The 20,967-nt window shown below is 36.9% G+C and overlaps 1 protein-coding gene across 1 annotated transcript in view; it reads left to right on the top strand.

The window, feature by feature from the left end:
* Positions 1-20,967, top strand: part of CD2AP (CD2-associated protein) — a 241,900-nt gene that overhangs the window by 87,580 nt on the left and 133,353 nt on the right. Inside the window, exons 10-12 of the mRNA XM_006882125.1 lie at positions 226-262; positions 7,722-7,784; positions 17,684-17,846. Coding sequence (XP_006882187.1) covers positions 226-262; positions 7,722-7,784; positions 17,684-17,846 — 263 coding nt within the window. The remainder of the gene's footprint in view (positions 1-225; positions 263-7,721; positions 7,785-17,683; positions 17,847-20,967) is intronic.

Raw genomic sequence — 20,967 nt, 5'->3', positions numbered from 1 at the left:
TAGAGTCTTGCAATGAGATTTTATTTTTATCTAATATTAAATTTTGAAATATTTTTGTTTTGATGGAGATATTTGTTCTAATGGGATGATTTTTTATTTTTCTTTTTGATGCTTTGTGGAGATGTTAAGATATTTGCATATAGTCATGGATGACTGTATAATTTATATTATTAGTAAAAATTTATTTTAATGACATTTTACTCTGCAACCATTACTATTTTACAGAAACCAAAGAAACCACCACCTCCTGCCAAGGGTCCAGGTATGTAAGAGACAAAATATAGGTTACTTTTTTAAATACTAAAATGATGGAATTCATTTTAATGAAACAGTGCTTACTGGCAAAACATAAGTATGATAAGCATAACAAATTTCTTCAAAGTATAAAAAATTAAGTGTTCCTATGAACTGATTGTTGTGATTTTTTTGTTTAAAACAATTACGGTATAAAATAGAATTCTTGAATATTAATTGTTAATGTGTTTTAGAGTCAGAACGAACAACTCACAGCTCTCCAGTAGGACTGTAGTAGCAGGAGATCACATGCGAGGAGATTACCCATCTTTCTTGTGTGGATCACCTTTCTTTGAACTACTTGCCTTTGAGTTGAGAGCACAGCTCCTTACCACTATGCCACCAGATTGCCCCAGATACCATTATTGCATCCACTTGCTAAACAACACATGTTTGGAAACTTTATTAACTTTGGTAAACGATGGTATAAGTTACACAAAGGCTTCAGGTCTTTTGTTCATAGGTGGCTATGAGGTGTGCTCAGCTCAATGGAAATCAACAAGAACATCATTTCCTCGTACATAATTAAGGCCTACCTGTACTGTTATTCCAAAAGCACATGGTTCAAATCTATTAGGTGCTCTTCAAGAGACTGATGGTGGACAATCTCCCCTGGTGTGATTTACTACCGCTGAAAACCTGCTAGAGGGTCAGCTATGAATCGGATGTCACACTGGCAGTACACAAAACAACACATCGTTTTGAATTGATAAGATGGATCTAAAATCTAAACTTGTTTTAGTATTGTATTGACATATATAAGAAATAGCATAATTACATATATATTGGCATATTTTACTTAATATATCAGTCTATCATTTTGTTACTCTTTCTTTTTGATCACATCTGTTAGTGTTTCAGTAAAATATTATTTATTCTTCCTTTAGATGTATTAGGATTCAATAAACTACAAGACTTTTTTTTAATAGTTTAGATTTGAATACACCTATAACAGTGTCTTCCAGAGTTTAAGTTTTATCAGTCTATTCTTCATGGAAGTTCTATCCCCAAATGTCTGATTTTCACAAGTAAATGCATTTTTATACCCCTGAAATATTTTTTTTTATTCTGTAGAAAAATTCAAGTTTGTCTTCCTCATGGTTTCTGCTTTGCATTTGCTGATATATTCTTAAGTAGGAAAAGCAAAATTAAAATGAATTTTTGAGGAGTTTGGTTTAGAGCTTTATTATAAAGCCATATTGTCCAGTATGATACTCAGTAACTATGAGTCTCTTAAAATTGATGAAAAAGTAACAAAAGAGTAAAAAGCCCCTTAATTTCATAAAGCACTTTACGAATTATTCAAATTTAAGCATTAGACAGTACAGGATTAGAACATTTCTGTCCTCATAGAAAATTGTACTAGATATTGCTGCTGTAAAAAATTTAAAGAGGATATGACAAAGAATTGGGCTGTTGTCAGACTTTTTAGTTACTCAGAGCTATAGGTAGGTAGTGCCATGTTGTTGTTGTTGTTGATTGCCTTCAAGATGAGCACGACTCGTAGCAGCCCTATGAATAAAGGCCTGAAGCCCCTCTACTACTATTGACATTTATCAAAGTTCATAGAGTTCCAGAGTCAACTTGTTTAGGAAGTGGATGCAACCCCTGCTTCCAAACTGAAAGGTTTCTGATCAAAGCCAAGAACCACATTGAGGTAGAAACATTTCCTAGTATATTAAGTGCCGGGCTACTAAGCAAGGGGGTAGCATTGGGTGTTGGGCTCAGGGCGTTTATATGGGGTTGTTGCAGTGGCTTATTGGTGAGTAAAGTTTCTGGTCTTGGGAAACTGGTTCTGGGGAATGTCCTAACATAGAATTTCTGAGTTCTGGTGTTAGAAAAATGTCCTGACACGGGGTTTGCTAACTTCTGGTTTTAGGGAATGTCCTGACATAGGATTTTCTGAGTTCTGGTTTCAGAAAATGTCCTGATAGAGGATTTTTGAGTTGAGCTTCAACTTCCATTTTGATTTTTAGCATAATACAAACCTGTCATAAAATGTTAGTGGTTGAGTCACCTGCGATGTATAGCGACCGTATGTACAGCAGCTCCGAACCCTTTCCTGTCCTGAGCCAGTCTCACTAATTCTGACACACTAACGCTCATCGCTTCAGTTACTTCATCAATCCATCTCATCTAGGATCTCACTCTCCTACTCTGTTCGTCCACCCTTCTGAGCATGATGTCCTTCCCCAAGGACCAATCTCTCCAGGCCATGTAGCCAAAATAAGTGAGATGCTGCTTCAAAATCTTAGCCTCCAAGTAGAGACTTGACTTCACCCTCTCCAAGACAACTCTAGCACCACAACTTGAAGACATCTTTTCTTCTTCTGTCATCCTTAGTTATTGTCCAACTTTCTGAAGCATAACAAGTAATTGAGAAAACCAAGACCTGGATTAGGCACACTTTTGTATCTAGGCTGATATCATTGATCTTCAGCACTCTGGAGAGGTCCATGACAGCAGATTTTCCCAGTGCAGTTCGTCTTTTGATTTCCTAACTGCCGGTGTTGTGTTGACTATGGCTCTGAGCAAGCTGTAATTGCTGAGAACTTCAGTCTCTTCTCCATCTATTATGATGCTGCCAATTGGCCCTGAGATGAGAATCTTTGTCTTCTTAATGTTGAGCTTCAATCCATATTGAAGACTACAGTCTTTGACCTTTTGTAGCAAGTGCTTCAGGTCTTCTTCAGTTTCAGCAAGGAGGATTGTGTCGTCTGCATACTGTAGATTTTTTTATTATTATTAATTTTAATGAAAGTTTACAGAGACTTAGGGTTTCTAGTTATTCATTGCCGTAGGTTCTTAATGATTCTTCCTCCAGTCTTGATGCCACAGTCCTCCTCATAAAGCCCTGCTTCCCAAATGATCTGCTCTGCATACAGATTGAAAAGGTATGGGGACAGGATGCATCCCTTTTGCACTCCTTTTCTGTTTTTGAACCATGCAGTGTTTCCTTGCTCTGTTCTGAGGACTGCTTCTTGTCCAAGTATAGGTTTTGTATAAGCATGATCAGGAGTTCAGATTCCCATTTTTCTCAAGGTTAGCCACAATTAATTGTGATTCATAAAAATATCTTTGCAAAGTCATTGAAACACAGATAGACATTCTTCTGGTTTTCTCTTTCTGTCAAGATCCATCTGACATAGGCAAAAATGTCCCTAGTGCCAGGACCTCTTCTAAACCTGCCCTGTATTTCTGGTAGTTCTCTGTAAATGTACTGTTCAAGTCTTTTCTGGATAATATTCAGGATTTTGCTAGTGTGTGGTATTAGTGATATTGTACTATAATTTCCACACTCTTTCGGGTTACCTTTTTATTTTCGTGTGTGTGTGTGTGTGTGTGTGTGTGTAATGTCAGATTGGATCTGCCTGGTACAGTAGGAGATTGTCCCTCCTTTTCCAGCAGAGAAGCTGTTGGATTCGAACTGTGCACCTCTGGGATTACAGTGCAGCTTCTTGGCAGTACGCCACCAGAGCTCCTGAATCACCTTTTTTTTGAATGGGAATGAATATGGATCTCTTCCAATCAGTTGGCCAAGTAGTTGTTCTCCAGATTTCTTGGCACAACTTGGTGACATAGCTAGACTTAAATAATGGTTAGTGATTATAGTACAATGCTTTTTTAAAAAAATTGGTTTGCCTACATTCATATACATTCTATTTCATGCATGTACTTTGTGTATTATACAAGTTTTTGTTTACATTGTATTACATTCATTTATATTGTGGATTTTTCCTCTTTACTAATCTTATTAATAACTACATTTGTGAAAGAGTGTAAGCCAGTTACTTCATTTTTCTTGCCTTAATATTTCCATTTTAGATAGCTATTTTCTGATTTGCCCATTGCTTATCAAACCAGTACTCTTAGGGAACTAATGTATCCCTTTTGCTGAAGGGTCTTCTGTTAAATTTGGATACTTTGAGCATCTGCTTCCAAAGGCAAAGACTAGTCCAGAGCAAGCCATCAGGTCAGAGCAATCAACACTATCTCACAGCGTGGATCATTTTCTCTTCATCTGATTGGGTTCTGGGCAACTCATCCCCTGCTATCTGTAACTAGTTTTAAATGGGCATCAGTCCCAAACTCAGGAGTCCACACTTTTCCCTGCATTCCAGACCTGTTGGTCCTTTCATTTATTTAGCCTTTGGCCCCACATGGGGCCAAGTCAGTAATCCATAGGTGCCCATGACTTCCAACTCCTAAAACAATCTTTTTTTTTTTAAAATTTTTTTAATTATTATCCATTTGACTGTACATGTTAGATAGACAGGGCTGAAGAAACATGTCCAAGTTCAGCCTGTTTCTTCATTGTTGTATTTCTCTTACTTCACTCCACTGGATCCAGGTAAATATGCATGTATGTACTCACAAGCTCCCTTTAACTTCCAGTCCAGGAAGTGGGCTCCAATAGACACCAACTTTATCCTGTCTCAGAAACCAAACAGTCTAGAATAGGAGATACATCTTTGCAGAGAGTGCTGGGGCGGGCAGGGGGCGGGGTGTGTATGTACTTGTGCAAAAATGAATGAATGAAAATCTAACTTTAAAAAAATCTAATTTTAAAAAAATGTGCAACAAAGAACGTATGAAAATCTGACTTCTCTGTGAAGTTCGTTAAAATCATAATTACAATAAAATTTTATTCAAAATAAAGTAAGCCAAGTAGCTTTTCCAGTTTTAAAAAGTCAAAGTCTCCCCCCTAACCTCCTTCTCTCTTTTCCTGCTAGCTTTTCTTTCAAATGTGAATCTTTTCATTGAAAAGTTCATGGAGGGCCTACAAATGCATTCAAATGCATATCTCCTCAGAGGACTGGGCGGACCTTACTCTTTTCTCCTCAGCCATAGCACTAGGGATGTCATTGCTGGTGTCAGATGGATCCTGGCTAAGAGCAAAGAGTATCAGAACAATGTTTATTTGTGGTTTACTGACTATGTAGAGACATTTGACTATGTGGATCTTAACAAATCATGACTAAAATTGAGAAGAATGGGAGTCCCAGAACACTTACTTGTACTCATGCAAAATCTATACTTAGACCAAGAGGCTATTTTGAAAACAGCAAAAGAACACTACATGGTTAAAAATTAGAAAAGATGTCTGACTGAGTTATATCCTTTCACTATGTTTGTGTGCTGAGCAAATCATCCGATAAACTGGAATCATGTGGCATCAGGATTGGAGGAAGTCTCATTAGTAACCTTCATTAAGCTGATTACACAACCTTGCTTGCTGAAAGTGAAGAGTAGAAGCACTTGCTGCAGAAGATGAAAGACTAGAGCTTTCAGTATGGATTGCATCTCAGTGTCAAGAAAACAAAAATTTTCTCCATTGGACTTAGAGGCAACATCATGATAAATGGAAAAGAAATTGAAACTGCCAACAACTTCATCTTACGTGGATCCACAATCAACACCCATGGTACTAGGAGTCAGGAGATCTACTGCAGTGAAAGCAGGCATTTAGAGACCTCTCCAAATTATTGGGGAGTGGTGATGTTAGTTTGAGGACTAAGATGTGCTTTGTTCAGGCTTGGCCTTTTCAATAATTTGCTATGCTGCTGAGATTGGACAGTCAATAAGGATGACAGAAGAATTATTGATGCTTTTTACTATGGTGTTGGAGAAGAATGTTGAAAATCCCATGGACTGCCAAAAAGAACAAACAGATATGCTTTGGAGAAGGTGAAGACACTGGGCTCCTTATAGACAAAGATGATTAAATTTCACCTCACATACTTAAGGCATGTTGCTAGGAGAAACTTTCATTGGAAAGTTATGTTATGCTTGGGGAGGTGGAAGGATGGTGAGAGAGAGGAAGACCTTTAACCAAGTGGATTGTCACAATGACCTCAGCAGTGTGTATCAGAGATGGTGAGAATGGAATAGCATAGGACAGGATTCAAATCTTTTGTTAGTGGGGTCACTATGAATCATACACGATAGGACCTAACAACAACAAAAAGTCCTAGCAACACTACCAAATTCTAAATTTAGTAAGCATATCTCCAGGGCAGCCCTTTCCCTTTTAGTATTTCCAATCCAATCGAATACTGACCAAAACTGGAATTACTTGGTTTTCAATCTACAGTATCATGTATATTATTATACATTTTTTTATTCCCTTCCACTTTTTTATTTGCATCTAACCGCCTATACATACTATTGTTTGTCTTTATAGACATTATGCCCTGCACAATCCCTCACACAGTCTAGTATAATGTTGGGTTTTTTGGTTTGTTTTTTCTGATAATATGTTATCATCTATTAATCAAGTTAGTCAGACAAGATGTACAAATACGCATATATAGGACTACAACTATTACCATATATGTTCTACATACATATTTATATGTGTTGCATGTAGTTTGACGTATAAAGTTGAGCAAACAAGGCAACCTTCTTAACTATAACCAAATATCTTGAGAGAATAACGCACTGGTCTTGAGAATGCAAGACCGTAAGTCTCAGAGAATATTAAGGTCAACTGGTGTGGCTTAGTCTATGAAAACAAGTTCTACATTCCCCTTTGGTGAATAGTGGCTGAAGAGGTTTAGAGCAGCTGTTTAAGGTGCAATTTTTTTCTCTCTTGCCATTCTGGAATAAGTGTCCAACGGAGATATGGTGACCCAGTGGGTAACAAATTGTGCTGCCAACCCAAAGGCAGGCAATTCAGATCCGCCAGCTGCTTCATGCAAGAAAGATGGTCACATTTCCTCCCATATGACTTGTAGCCTCTGAAAACTCTTATAACTGGAGGGTCGACTGTCAGTTGGTTCTGACTTGATGGCACATAACTACATTTGTACGAAAGGACTAATAGAATCACATAAAAATTCTGATATAGAAGCTCTAGATGATGCTTGACTATCATTGTTGCCTCCTCTGAAACAAATCATAATGGAAAGTCCCTGATAGAATGAGAGAAATATTTGGGTCAATTCTCAAGATCATTCAGAAGACAGATTATTGGTCTGATAAGATTGGTGGAACTCAAGACTATGGCCTTCAGTCAACCTTGTATTTTAGAGTTGACATCACCTAGGGGCTCAGCTTCTAGTCAAACAGTAGACATGTCTGAAAGTCATCAGTTACCACCAGGAAGGAACTTCCTTCTTAAAACGATCAGCCACACAAGGTTAAAAAGGCAGCATTTATCCAAGGATAAAAATCAGAGGAAAGGAAGGGATAAGACCTATAGAAATGAGAGACATTGGGCCAAAGTGGGAAAAGCACAGTCAGAGCGTGGGAATTAATCAGTGTCATGAAACAGTGTGCATGGATTGTTGAGTAGGAAATCCATTTGCTGCTTAAACTTAACATTTCAGCCATATATTTTTTTAAAAATGGTATCATCTGATACAAACGGAAAACAAAATTTTAACTGTGTACACAAAAATAAGCTTTATTTTTTCCCCCTTTAGCTCCAAAACCAGAGCTGATAGCTGCAGAGAAGAAGTATTTTTCAATAAAATCTGAAGAAAAAGGTGAGACTTTTCCTTTCATTCTCAGAAGGAAATTTTCTGCTTTATTATTGCCATTGAAAGAAAAATATCTCTCCGTGATGAACCAATTATGTTGACTTCTAACAAGTGTTTAGTATTTACTTTGAGTTGCTTTGAGTTTTCTCATAGAAAGTTGTTTATCAAAACTGATAGAAAATGAAATTGTTATTCAAAGTGATACTAATTTGTATTCATTAAAAAGTTGAACCATTGTATAAATAAGGTGATTGTTGTTGTTTGATGCCGTCGCGTCGTAGACGACTCATAGCAACCCTATGAACGAATGGCCTGAGCACTGTTCATACATAGAGTTTCCAGAGGCAAGCCATTTTGGAAGTGGATGCCGCTCCTGCTTCCAGATAAATAAGGTAGTATTGTTTTAATCTTAGTTCTTTTTTAAAAAAAGAGATTTAAAGACATTAAAAAGAATTGTTGTTTTTACGTGCCTTCAAGTCTCTTGCAACTCATAGTGACCCTTTGTACGACAGCCCTAAACCCTGCTCTATCCTGTGCCAATCTCACTGTCTCTGACATACCTACCTGATTACCCCAGTCACTGAGTCAATCCATCTCATAGAGTGTCTTCCCCTCCTGTGCTGTCCCTCCACCCTTCCAAGCATGACATCCCTCTCCAAGGACTGGTCCCTCCTTGCAGCTTGTCCAAAGTGTGTGAAATGAGGCCTCAAAATCCTTGCCTCTAAGGAGCAGCTTGGTTTAACCCTCTCCAGGGTGAATCTGTTTGTTTTCTTAGCAGTCCAACATTCAGTACTCTTCTCTAGCACCATAGCTCCAAGGCATCAATTTTCCTCCTATCCTACCTAGATATTGTCCAGCTCTCTGATGCATAGCAAGTGATTGCAAAGACCATGGCCTATATCAGGCTCACCTTAGTCTCCAAAGTGACACCATTGCTCTTCAGTACTTTGGAGAGAACCCTAACAACAGACTTTCCCATGCAGTATGTCTTTTGATTTTCTGGCTGGTGGTACCAAGAGTGTTGACTGTGGAGCAAAGCAAACTAAACCTGTGAACAATCTCAACCTAATTATAATTAAGGAAATGAAATTAATTATATAATTAATCTAAATAATTAAAATAATTATTTTAAAGAATATATTTAAAAATAGGAAAGGATGAAACAGCCACACCTATTATTATTAGTAACATGATGTTAATTTAAAAAATTTTTCCTTAGTCATAGAGTGCATTTCTAGGAAATACCAAAATAATTTCCCATGTTTCCTTAATCTCACTAAATTTATCATCAACTTATTTTTCTAAAAATATGACTCATTTTGTTGTTCTTAATTTGGAAAATATGTCTCTGTATACAGAAAGATCTGCAGGGATGGATTTCCTCTAGTAGATTACATTATTTTCATGGAAGAACTAAGATACTGTTTTAGAAGACTTGTTTGTACTGCCAGTATTATATTTTAACCCATCCTTTTCTTTTGCCTGAACATTACTGTAGGTTTTAAGTAACTTTCCTCACTTTTTTCTCTTTTCTGGCTACAATTCACTTTGTTGCCAAATCCATTTTTCAGAGCAAAGTTTAAAATAAAAACTTCCAAGCCCTTTGAGACTTGGCTCCAAAATTTGAGTTTTGGTATAGTTTTCTCTTTTTTTGATTTCGTAAATGTTGCAAACACTTTTTTGTTCTCCAAATATGTTATACCTTTTCAGAACTTCATCTTAAGCATATGTTTTTGCTCCAAACGCAGAGATTTTTATTTTTCCTTTTTTTATTTAAGAATTTTTGTTTTCATTATAATTTGAAAAGAGTTTATATTTGACATATAATATACTTATATTTTAGTCTTACCAAATAGATTTTTGGGTTGGATCAGTTTATTGTCCTTATGCGACATTGAATTAGAATGGACCCTCCCCTGGATTTTCAGAGGCTGTAAATCAACTGAGAGATTTGTCTATTATTCTCAAGAGGAGCTATTGGCAAATTTGAACTGCATGTCTGAATTAGCTGTATTAACACCAGGCCATTAGATCTTTCTCGAATTAGTTTTGTATTTGGTTATACATCTCTCCAATTAAGAAAAACCCACATCTTTCATAGATCCAAATATAAGAACTATATTACTGAGTTTGCTGTCTATAGAATGATAATTTTCTTATAGTGCTATCCACCAAAACATTGAGACTTTGTTAAAATACAGGTGGTTGTTGTTATGTGCCATTGAGTCATCTAGTAACTATCGCAACCGTGTGTACAGTAGCTTGGGACCCTTCCCTGTCCTGAGCCAGTCTTGCAGATTCTCACATACCAACCCCCATTGCCCCAGTTCCTGTATTAATCCATCTTATCCAGGGTCTTCCTCTCCTACACTGTTCCTCCACCTTTCTGAGCATGATGTCCTTTTCTAAGGATCTGTCCTTCCTGGTTTTGTGCCCAAAGTATGTGAGATGGAGTTTCAGAATCCTGGCCTCCAGGGAGAAACTTGATTTCATTCTTTGCAAGACAGATCTGTTTGTTTTCTTAGCAGTCATGATATGTTCAAGAATCTTCTCTAGCACCACTACTAATATTCCCTGAAATCATTTCGTTGATTTTATAAACAATGTGGAAGCTGATGCTTTTTCTTCCATTTACTTAACTATTCCAGATCCTAACCATGAAGGAATAACATACACTTAAGTTTCACTATCCACCATAAACAGCTAGAACATTGAATGAATTCTGTGACATATAGGAGGTAACTCAGAACAATGGTCATAAAGGGGAGAGAAATATCAGAGATATAATGCAGACTTGCCATCAGGCTCAGTATTGATTGACATGCATGAAAAGAAATGCATATAGCTTTCATAATAACTCCTGGAAAGCAGTAGGAAGAACAGTTTCTGAAACCTACAAGTAGTTCATTTTCTCCTAGACCAGAGTAAAAAGATGTTGTTCATACAGGTCATCAGATTGAGTCCACAGTCAGATACACTCAATTCTTAGGCACAGACTCAAGATTCTTCTGTATCTGCCTTGGGAACAGAGCCAACTACGTCAGCAACAGAGTTTGAGATTATTTCAACAACTACAACTAATTTCACAGTCTATTATCTAATCAGAAATAACCATGATTAGAAAGAAGTAGGAAAATATAAACTCAAAACTAGGAGAAAAAGCAATCACTACAACAGATTTAGAAATTATAGACATGGTGGAAATAATAGGCAAAGACATTACAGAGTAGAAGGAAACAGGAATGTGATGATGAGAGAAATGTAAAACACTTAACAAAGTAATGTATCTAGAACAAAAAAAGACACGGAGTGGTATTATCAGAACATTAGAAACAGAAGAGGCAGAATAAATTACCAGTGAACGTGATGAAATAGCATTAGAAAATATTAAAAATTAATAGAAAACAAGAGTAAGGAAAAGTGATTAGTGAGTTCATTGCCTCAGTGATTACACCAAGCTGTCTTACTTAGGTGAAATTAGAATCCCAAAGGAAGGGAGAAATAGCACAGAAAAAGGATTTGGAGAAATGATGGTCGAAAACCGTAAACTCACAGATTCAAGAAAGGGGAGCAAGAAACGTAAAGGACACCACATTAAGGCATATGATGATAAATTTGAAGAAAATTATTGGCAAAGAGAGAATCTTAAGGTTTGGAAATGACTGAATTTAGAGTTCTATGTCCCGTATAGAAATACTTCTGAGAAATACAGTAAAAATTCTTGTACAGTATATACTCTATTGTTATTATATGCCATAGAGTTGCTTGGAACTCATAGTGACCTTGTGTACAACAGTTCTGAGCCCTGCTTTATCTTGAGGCAACTTCATTGTCTCTTATATACCTATTTCCATTACGCCAGTCACTGAGTCAAACCATCTCATCCAAGTTGTTCTTCTCTCGGGTTATGCCTCCATCCTTCCAAGCATGATGTCCGTTTTCAAGGACTGCTCTCTCCTTGCAGCAAGCCCAAAGTATGTCAAGTGAACCTTCAAAATGTTTGCCTCCAGTCTACAAGTTCAATGCAGTTCCAACACAGATACCAATTCCATTCTTCAACAAGATGGAAAAGGCAGTTGTCATTTTTATCTGGAATGGAAAAAGACTCCGAATAAATAAAGCACTCCTGAAAAGGGAGAAACAAGGTAGGAAGCATCTCACTCCCTGATCTCAAATCCTACTACACAGCCTTGTCTTAATGATCAAGACAGTGTGCTACTCGTACAATTACAGTCATATAGATCAGTCAGATAGAATTGAGAACCCAGAAATCTGCTCGTCTACCTAGGGACATCTGATTTTTAACTAGGAGACAAAATCAAATATGGAAAAGCTTTTTTAGCAAATGGTGTTAGCAAAATTGAAAAATCAACTGTAGAAAACTCAAGCAAGACCTGTACCTCACACCATACACAAAAACCATCTCAAAGTGGATCAAGAACCTAGGATTTATACCACAAGATAAAGGTAAATAACCCAATTGAAAAATGGGCACAGGATATGAACAGACACTTCACCAAAGAAGACATTCAGATGGCAGACAAACACATGAAGAAATGGTCAAAATCCTTAGCTCTATGAAAGGTAAACTGTATGTAATAAAAGCCCCCTATCTTTTCCAAAGAGATAGAAATAGTGTAATGATTGAATTATTAATACGAAAAGACTTAGAAATAAGCTAGTCAGGGTCTCAGAATTTAGCCTCAGCACCAATCAGTGAATTCTTAACATATGTTGGCATCTTCCCAGTAAAAGTAAAATCTGTAAAGTCTATGTGAACTAAAGACAACAGAATTTCAAAAAGAAACATATGCTAACCACTTCCTTATTCTTCTAATTGTTATTACATGCCCTCAAATCAGAAACAACTCAGATTTAACTAACCAGTAGATTTTGAGTGTAAATCACACAGGAAGAGAGACTATCCATCTTTCTCCTATAGAGCAGTCTTAGGATTCAAACTGTCTACTTTTTTGGGATGGCAGTACAATTCCTTACCACTAGGTCACCAGAGCTCCCAATTCTACTAATTAAGAAACCAGATTACCATTATAATCCTGTGAATTCCTAGTCTCTACTTGTAGGAGGGGTATCATCTGGTTATATTTGTTCTATGAATAAATTGAAAACAAAGCAGATTCAGTACCACTGCTTATACAGAAACTCAAATGCTCCATCTACCAAAGTGTAAAAAACTGCTGGGCTTCTTCAGCCTTTTATGGTCACTGTACAGAAACGATCAAGGAAGGAAGAGAGGAAGGGGAAAGAAGAAAGGATAGGAAAATAAAAGTTACAACTATAGGTCTACTGGAGCCTTTCTTAAAGTCTCTCCTTCTTGTATGTGTAATGCTTCACTACCTTTTATTCAAGAGTTTACCTTATAAAGAAAATGGTTGTGGCTATTGGTGGTCCCCTTCCCCCACAAGATCCAGTAGGCTCATTCATTCATTCACTCACTGAACTACCATGTAATGACAGCTGTCTTCAAAATTATTTTCTCGTTGTTTTATTGCCATCATCTTCTCAGCTCTGGGCAGTCAGATAAAAAAAATGCTCCTGATTTTAGCTTCTGTGTCCTGTTGATTCCCAGTAAGTATTTGATTGGATCTGCCCACGTTCCTTGCTTTGTACTTTATTACTTTGAATTTTATATTTTCTGCCTAAAATACATTTTTAGAAACATTTTCTTTATAGAGGATCTAAACACAACCTCTATAAAAGGATATGCTTTGTTTGTGGATCACGTTTGTTTTGTTCAAGAATATGTTGCCTTCTTACTCTTGAAAGGAAGTTTTGTCTTTTGTAGGATTTTAAATTGATAGAATTGGAGGCCTTGGTACAGAATTCAACATCCTGCCCAGAGTAGTAGTCCTTGAGATAATTCATTAAGTATTTTTGCTTGACCATTATTCTTAATTTAGTATTCATATTTTTGAGTGATTTGTTACATTCTTCTGAAACTTTTGAATAATTTTCTTTTGGAATTCAAATCAAAGTCCACATGTGTAAGGCTTATTTAAAGTCTCTTATTAGAAGTAGTGAATGCAAAGCCTTTGCATCTGTGACACTGTATGTAATGCTGTGAATCAATCAAAAGCTGTGGCAGGCTCCTGTTACGTTTTATATTTAGTGTGCCCACCAGAACGGAAATGATAGCTATCCCTAATGTTCTACAAAGAATATTTTAATATGATATTATTTCAGCTTTAATCTAAAAATATTTACTGCTTAGGAAGTTGCAGACAATATGTTTTATTTCTACTTACCCATAAATGAAATAGATTTTTAACCAAATGTTAAACCCAAAATAGTATAAAGGCAGTATGTACATATTTATGAGGCAGCTATATATTACTGTGTAGTTAATAGTGGTATTTTTAAAAGATTTAAGAAATATTTGTAAATAGTGATATTCTTATTAGTGCTATTTGAATAGGTAAATGTGCATAAGACTGAAAACATTGTTAATATGCTGAGACTTTAAACATAAACAGAATGTGCTAATTAGAAAAGGCAAGTCCATTCCAAGTCTCTGAAAGTGCATATGCAGATGATAAAAGAAAGCACAGCAGATTCAGAAAATGGCTGTAGGTACTCTAGGAAAAGTTGTGAAAAATTTAAACTGGCAACGTGTATTGGTATAGTAATTTTTAATTCTAGCTGTGAATTAGAAATGCCTAGTAGTATTTTAAAAATAGACTGATATCTCAGATCTTCTTCCACTCACTCACTTGTTGCCTTTGAGACAGTTCAGCCTTAGAAGGACCCTCCTTTGGGTTTCTGAGGCTCTAAATCTTAATGGGAGGAAATGGTCTCTTTTCTCCCACATTAGCCTAGTTAAATAAGATTTCTTTTAAAAAAATAAAATTGAAAATTGTTTAGCTCTTGTTGTGTATCATGGAGTTGGAACTGACCCATGGTTGACCCTACGGCTTCTTGTCACTAGGTCTATTACTATTTTAAAAACTCTCCAGATTATTCTAATCAGAAAACAAAGCTGAGAACTATTTGTTTAGGTCGTGGAAGGCCTTTCAGTTCTGTGATGGAGAGTAGATAAATCTTTGTTTCTATTTTGCTGTGCTTCAGAAAAAACTTGAAAAAGTGATAAAGTTTCAGAATTTATGCTGTGGGCATGAAAGTATGTGTGTGTCTGTGTGTGTCATACATGTGACATGGCACATCAACTTAATAGGGAGCTCAGGTGGCTTAGTGTTAAGAAGCTGTGCTGCAGTCCTGAAGGGACCTGGTTTGAATCAACCTGCTGCTCTGAGGATGGAGCAAGGGAAATCTCCTCATCCCCTGTGATTAACTACCTCTTAAAACTTGCTAGATCAGTTATGAGTCAGTTCTGACTCGACAGCACACAACAGGGTTATTTCAGGGGGTCAGGTTCATCTTACAGAGTTTTCTTTCTCAAAAGGAACCATTCTTGACATTTACTTTGACTTAGTCTACTAGGTTTTGAGATACCTGATCCCTGTTGATTTTTTTGATACCCATTTTCCACCTTTCCTTGTGTCTTGTTCACTGTATACAGTGCAGTTCGTACTGTGTTATTTGTCATAAAATTACTTTTTATTTGCCCCAGATGATATCAGAATGCAAAATATCCCCTGAAATCTTACTCTCTTCAGCAATTATTCTACCTTCTCAGTTTTTGGTGGCATTCTTATTTTGAAGCTTAAATTTTTTCTTTGACATTAGTCTTTTCCTGACTAGCCTGTCTAAAAGTAGATGGTGTGCATTAGTGTCTGCCACATAATAGATAGATTCGATATCTTTTTACTTACTATCTTTCTCCCCACTTTGAACTTGTAACTTTGAGGGCAGTGTGTGTGTGTGTGTGTAGTGTTGTGTTTCTGCCTATTTCTGTGTATGTTTTTAATTCATCTATGCCTTCCATAGTGGGTATGAATATAGGATAGGCAATAAAAGACGTGTGTGTGTGTGTGTGTGTTTTGAAAGATTTTAGCCACTGATGTGATATATTGAGCTGATTTTCAGAACTCTGTAATCATATGAAAGAATGAAACTGGATGAATCAGCCACATTTTATACTAGATCCTGAGACATTTGGGTAGAACCATAAGGAAGGAGATTCTGCATTTGCAGATCTTATTGACTAACTGGGCCTGTTGAGTTGTGAGGATTGGAAAATGAGATAGCAAACATGGAGAGGCTGTTTATGGGAGAAGTGTATATGATTTCAATTTCATGACAGGCGGTTTTATATTAAATGATGAACCTTTGCTAGCAGTTGGTATCATACTACTTATTTGGAAGTTACTGTTTAGAATGTTACCTTTTGAATATATGGATATAGATAAGGTCATCCAGAAACATTGCTCAGTATAAGAATAGGAAAGCAGAATAAATTACCTATGGGACCTAGCTCAGAGGAGATCCAGGTATTGAAGATACAATCAAAGTAATGAAGCTGGGACTGAGAGATTTGTCCCAGTTAGAGCTCTGGTGATGCAGTTCAAAAGGTGTCTCATTGCTAACCAAAAGGCGTTGTGTCTCTGGTGGTTTGAAGCAACCAGTAATTCCGAACAAGACAGATGGACTGTCCATCTCCTCCCATTGCACTTTATAGCCTTGGAAAGCCTTTTAGAGGGTCACTGTGAGTCACAATTGACTCAGTGACCGTAAATGGGTGAGAGACCATATAAACGTAAGCCCAAATAACTATAAATGAATATAAATGTAAAGGAAAATAAAATGCCACTTCATGGCTATGTCAGTCTAAGGTTAGTAGGGAAAAATGCAATAGGTTTCTATTATTTGTTGGAATTATCTGTGTCCTGTTGAGTTTTTATGGCATTAGTATTCATGAGAATGAAATTGCCAGGCTATCTGATAGATTAAATTTTAAGAAGAAACAAATGAATACTGAATTTGCTCCTGTTAATGAAATTTTAAAATGTATTCCAGTTCTTGAATATGAAATGTGAAAAAGGATGAAAAGTAGCAGAGAGAAGAATTTAGTGAGAATACAGAAAGCTCTTCCAACTTGCAATAGAATTTCTTCTTTCTCCTGGAGATAACCAGTGTAATTTTTTTTTTACCCTAAATTAGACTGAATCAGTTAATGATGTTAATGGCATTTTCATCTTGGTTTCTGATTTCTAAAAGAAAATATATGCTATTTTTACAACTATAATAATGTGACTGTTTTTATTGCTCTTTTTAAAAAAAGGCAAAGGACTTAAATAGACATTTTTCTAAAGAAGATCTAAAAATGCCCAAGATATATTTAAAATTAAAAAGAAAAGAAAAAAATCCACCATCATTAGTGTCCTTGTTAGTTGCTGTCAGGTTGATTCTGACCATGGTGACTGCATGTCTTACAGACCACAACTGCTCCATAGGTTTTCCTTGTCTGCTTTCCTAAAGAGAGGAGTCCTACTTGTGCAATGGCTAAAGCACTTGGCTCTTAGATAAATGGTTAGTAGTTTGAATTTACCAGCCACTGTGGAGGAAAGATGTAGCCATCTGTTTTCATAAAGACTGCAGCACTGGAGTCCCCGTGGGGCACGTCTTCCCTATCCTGTAGGACCATTATTAATTGAAATTGACATGATGAAAATGAGTTTTGGTTTGAAATGAACAGAAGCATTTCATCAGGCCTAGCTTACCTGGTACCTCCAGCCTTTATAGTAGCAGTCCAGTGCAGATGGTATGCACCAGCTAGGATCTTCCTTCGTACTGTCAATCTGTTAATCATTATAAACAAGTAAAACTACTTAGCTAGTTAGCTAGCTGGAAAGTTAAGTAGGTAGGTAGAAGAATAATGAAGTTAATGTATCTGTTGCATACTTTCCTAGGTTGGCATGAGATTTTTTAATTAGAAAACCTAAGTTGTTTATATTTTAAAAGCCTGTTAAATGTTTTCTAATCATCAGATGAAAAATCAGCTCTAGAACAGAAACCCAAGCCAGCTGCTCCGCAAGTCCCACCCAAGAAGCCTACACCACCCACCAAAGCCAATAATTTATTACGATCTCCTGGACTAGTATTCCCAAAGCGACCCGAAAAACCAGTTCCTCCACCACCTCCTGTAGCCAAGTAAGTTTTCACAATTTTAAATTGACTTGTGAGCTTATCTATTCTTGTAACTAAATGGCTTTATTGCCTTTATATACCTCAAGGTAAGTTTTTTTCACTTACTGTGATTTGAATGAACATTTACCAGTTATAATGGGCTTTCATTCACTTACACATGCATGTTTTAGAATATTAAATACAGTTCAGTCTCTTATTGTATATTGTCTTTTTTTACTCCTTTCTTCCTCCTTGGTTACTATCCAAAAATGATTTTATGTATAAACCTTTGATAGCCTTTTATAGTGTTGTTTTGTGCCGTCAAGTCTCTTGCGACTCACAGCAACCCCTATGTACAATAGCCCTAAACCCTCCGCTATCCCTTGCCAATCTCACTGACTCTGACATGCTTATCCCCATTACCCCAGTGACGGAATCAGTCTGTCTCATTGAGGATCTTCGTCTCCTGCGTCATCCCTCCCCCTCCCAAGCATGACGGTCCTCTCCAAGGACTGATCCCTCCTTGCAACATGTCCAAAGTATGTCAGACAAAGCTTCAGAATCCTTGCCTCGAAGGAGCAGCCTGGCTTCACCCTCTCCAGGATGAACTTGTTTGTTCTCCTAGCAGTCCATGGTATATTCAATACTCTTCTCCAGCACCAAAGCTTAAAGGCATCAACTCTTCTATCATCCCTAGTGATTGTCCAGCTCTCTGATGCTTAGCAAATAATGGCAAGGACCATGACCTGTATCAGGTGCATCTTAGTCTCTAGACTGACTCAGTACCTTGGAGTGGTCTCTGACAGCAGACTTTCCCAGTGCAATTTGTCTTTTAACTTCCTGGCTTCTGGTACCAAGAGTGTTGATTATAGAGCCAAGCAAACTGAAGCTGTCGACAATCTCAGTCTCTTCACCATCTATCATGATGCTGCCAGTTGGCCTAGTGGTGACAATCTTTGTTTTCTTGACTTTGACCTTCCATCAATATTGAAGGCTGCAGTCCTTGACCTTCTGCAGTAAGTGCTTCAGGTCCTCCTCAGTTTCAGCAAGCAGGGTTGTGTCATCTGCATAACCCAGATTGTTGATAGATCTTTCACCAATCCTGACCCCACATTTCTCCTCATAGAGCCCAGCCTTCCGGATAATCTGGTTTGCATATGGGTTGAAAAGGTATGAAAACAGGACACATCCCTGGCATATGTCCTCCCCAGTTTTGAATCATGCAATGTTTCCTTGCTCTGTTCTCACGACTGCCTCTTGGTCCAAGTATAGATTTCGCATTAGCACTATCAAGTGTTCTGAGATTCCCATTCTTCTCAGAGTCAGCCACAGTTTTTATGATCCACACAGTCAAATGTCTTTGCATAGTCAATGAAAGACAGATATACATTCCTCTGGTATTCCCTGCTTTCAGCTAAAATCGATCTAACATTAGCTACAGTATCCCTAGTACTACAACCCCTTTTAAACCCAGCCTGGACTTCTGGCAGTTCTCTGCTGATGTTCTTTTCCAGTCGTTTTTGGATAATCTTCAGTAGAATCTTGCTTGATGTGAGATCAATGATACTGTTCTGTAGTTTCCACACTCTGTTGGATCACTCTTCTTTGGAATGGGAACAAATATAGATCTCTTCCAGTCAGTTGAAGCATAAGAAAATATCGGCAGCTGACGTGTTTGCAATCACAGAAGCCAAGGAAGCTTCAAATATAAGCTGTCAGATCAAGGGGTGGACAGTGGGAGATAGATGTTGAAGGGGGTGGGTAGGAGTGGATGGGTATCCTGGTGGAATAAGTGGTTAAAGACACTTGTGTGTTTTGATTTGCATCTCTTTAATAGCTAATTGAGCTCTTGTGGTCCAGTGGTAAGGGAATGTGCTGCCAAAACAAAGCCATGCTCCACTTCCAGCACAGCTGACAGTTTGATCAGTCAACTCTTCTGTGGGAGAAAGATGAGCATTCTCTTCCCATGTGATTTACTGCTTCAGAAAGCCTGTTCAAAGGTCAACTAGGAGTCAGTTTCAACTTGATGACACATAACAGTATATTATTCATTTATACACACACTTATATATCTGGGGACTTAGTGATAAGGAGTTGTGCAGGTAGTTTGAGTCCACCAGCTGCTCCCATGCAAGTCACAGGAAACATCATGAAATTCTTCTCTTTGCAGCCAATTCCTTTTGGTACAGTTACTCTGTGTACTCCTTCCATCTTCTTTTAATGCATCTGGATCATTTAATATTCTGTCCATAGCATCCTTATGTATTGCATATTGAATTTTGAGTTTGTTCTTTTATTTTTTATACACACACACACACACACACACACACACACACGTGTATCATTTCGGGTACTTATTCTAAGTTATACTGTTGACTGATGATTTTTTTTTTAAATACTGATCTTGTTTCTAATACTTTATTGAATTTGGCAATGAAATCCAATAATATTCTTGTTGAGTTTTTAGAATTTTCTATTTTTAGAGACCTAGAATCTGTAAATAGAGATAGTTTCACTTCCTTTTGGCCCATTTGGATGCCATTTTTTCCTTTTTTTTTCTTACCTTATTACTTTGGCTAGGAGTTCCAATGCAGTATTAAATAGTAATGCTTACATGAAACTTCGTTTTCCATGAACTTCTCATTCATGCCTTTACTTTCTCTCTGTGGAGATTATTGGCCATTGAGTTTGTCTTTATGTTATATGTTGAGGAATTTTCCTCATATTCCTGTTTTGTTCAAAAGGGTAATGCTTTTTAATAAATACCTTTTCTCTTTTAATTGGTATGATGATTTGAATCTTTTATATATGAGTCATACTGATTGTTCTTCCTATGTTAATCATCCTTTGCGTATCTGGTATGTATGCCACTTAATCATTATGAATTTTTTTTTATGTGATGTTGAATTTACTGAGTGAGAATTTTGTTGAGAATATTTGTATTCATTTAAGATCCTTGATTATATTTTCTTTTTCAGTGATGCCTTTTTCTGACTTTGGCATCAGTCATAGTCATGCTTGTTTTATAACATGAGTTCAGGAGTATTCCATTGGTATTTTAAAGTAGTTTGAGTAGAGTTGGTGTTAAGTTTTTGAATGTTGGGCAGAATTTACTGGAAAACATATGGGATGGTTTTGGTTGGGA

This window comes from Elephantulus edwardii, unplaced genomic scaffold (assembly GCF_000299155.1).
Source record: "Elephantulus edwardii isolate Elephantulus edwardi_28Jun2011 unplaced genomic scaffold, EleEdw1.0 scaffold00017, whole genome shotgun sequence".
Classification (NCBI taxonomy): Eukaryota; Metazoa; Chordata; class Mammalia; order Macroscelidea; family Macroscelididae; genus Elephantulus; species Elephantulus edwardii.
This window is presented reverse-complemented; position numbering and strand designations above follow the sequence as displayed.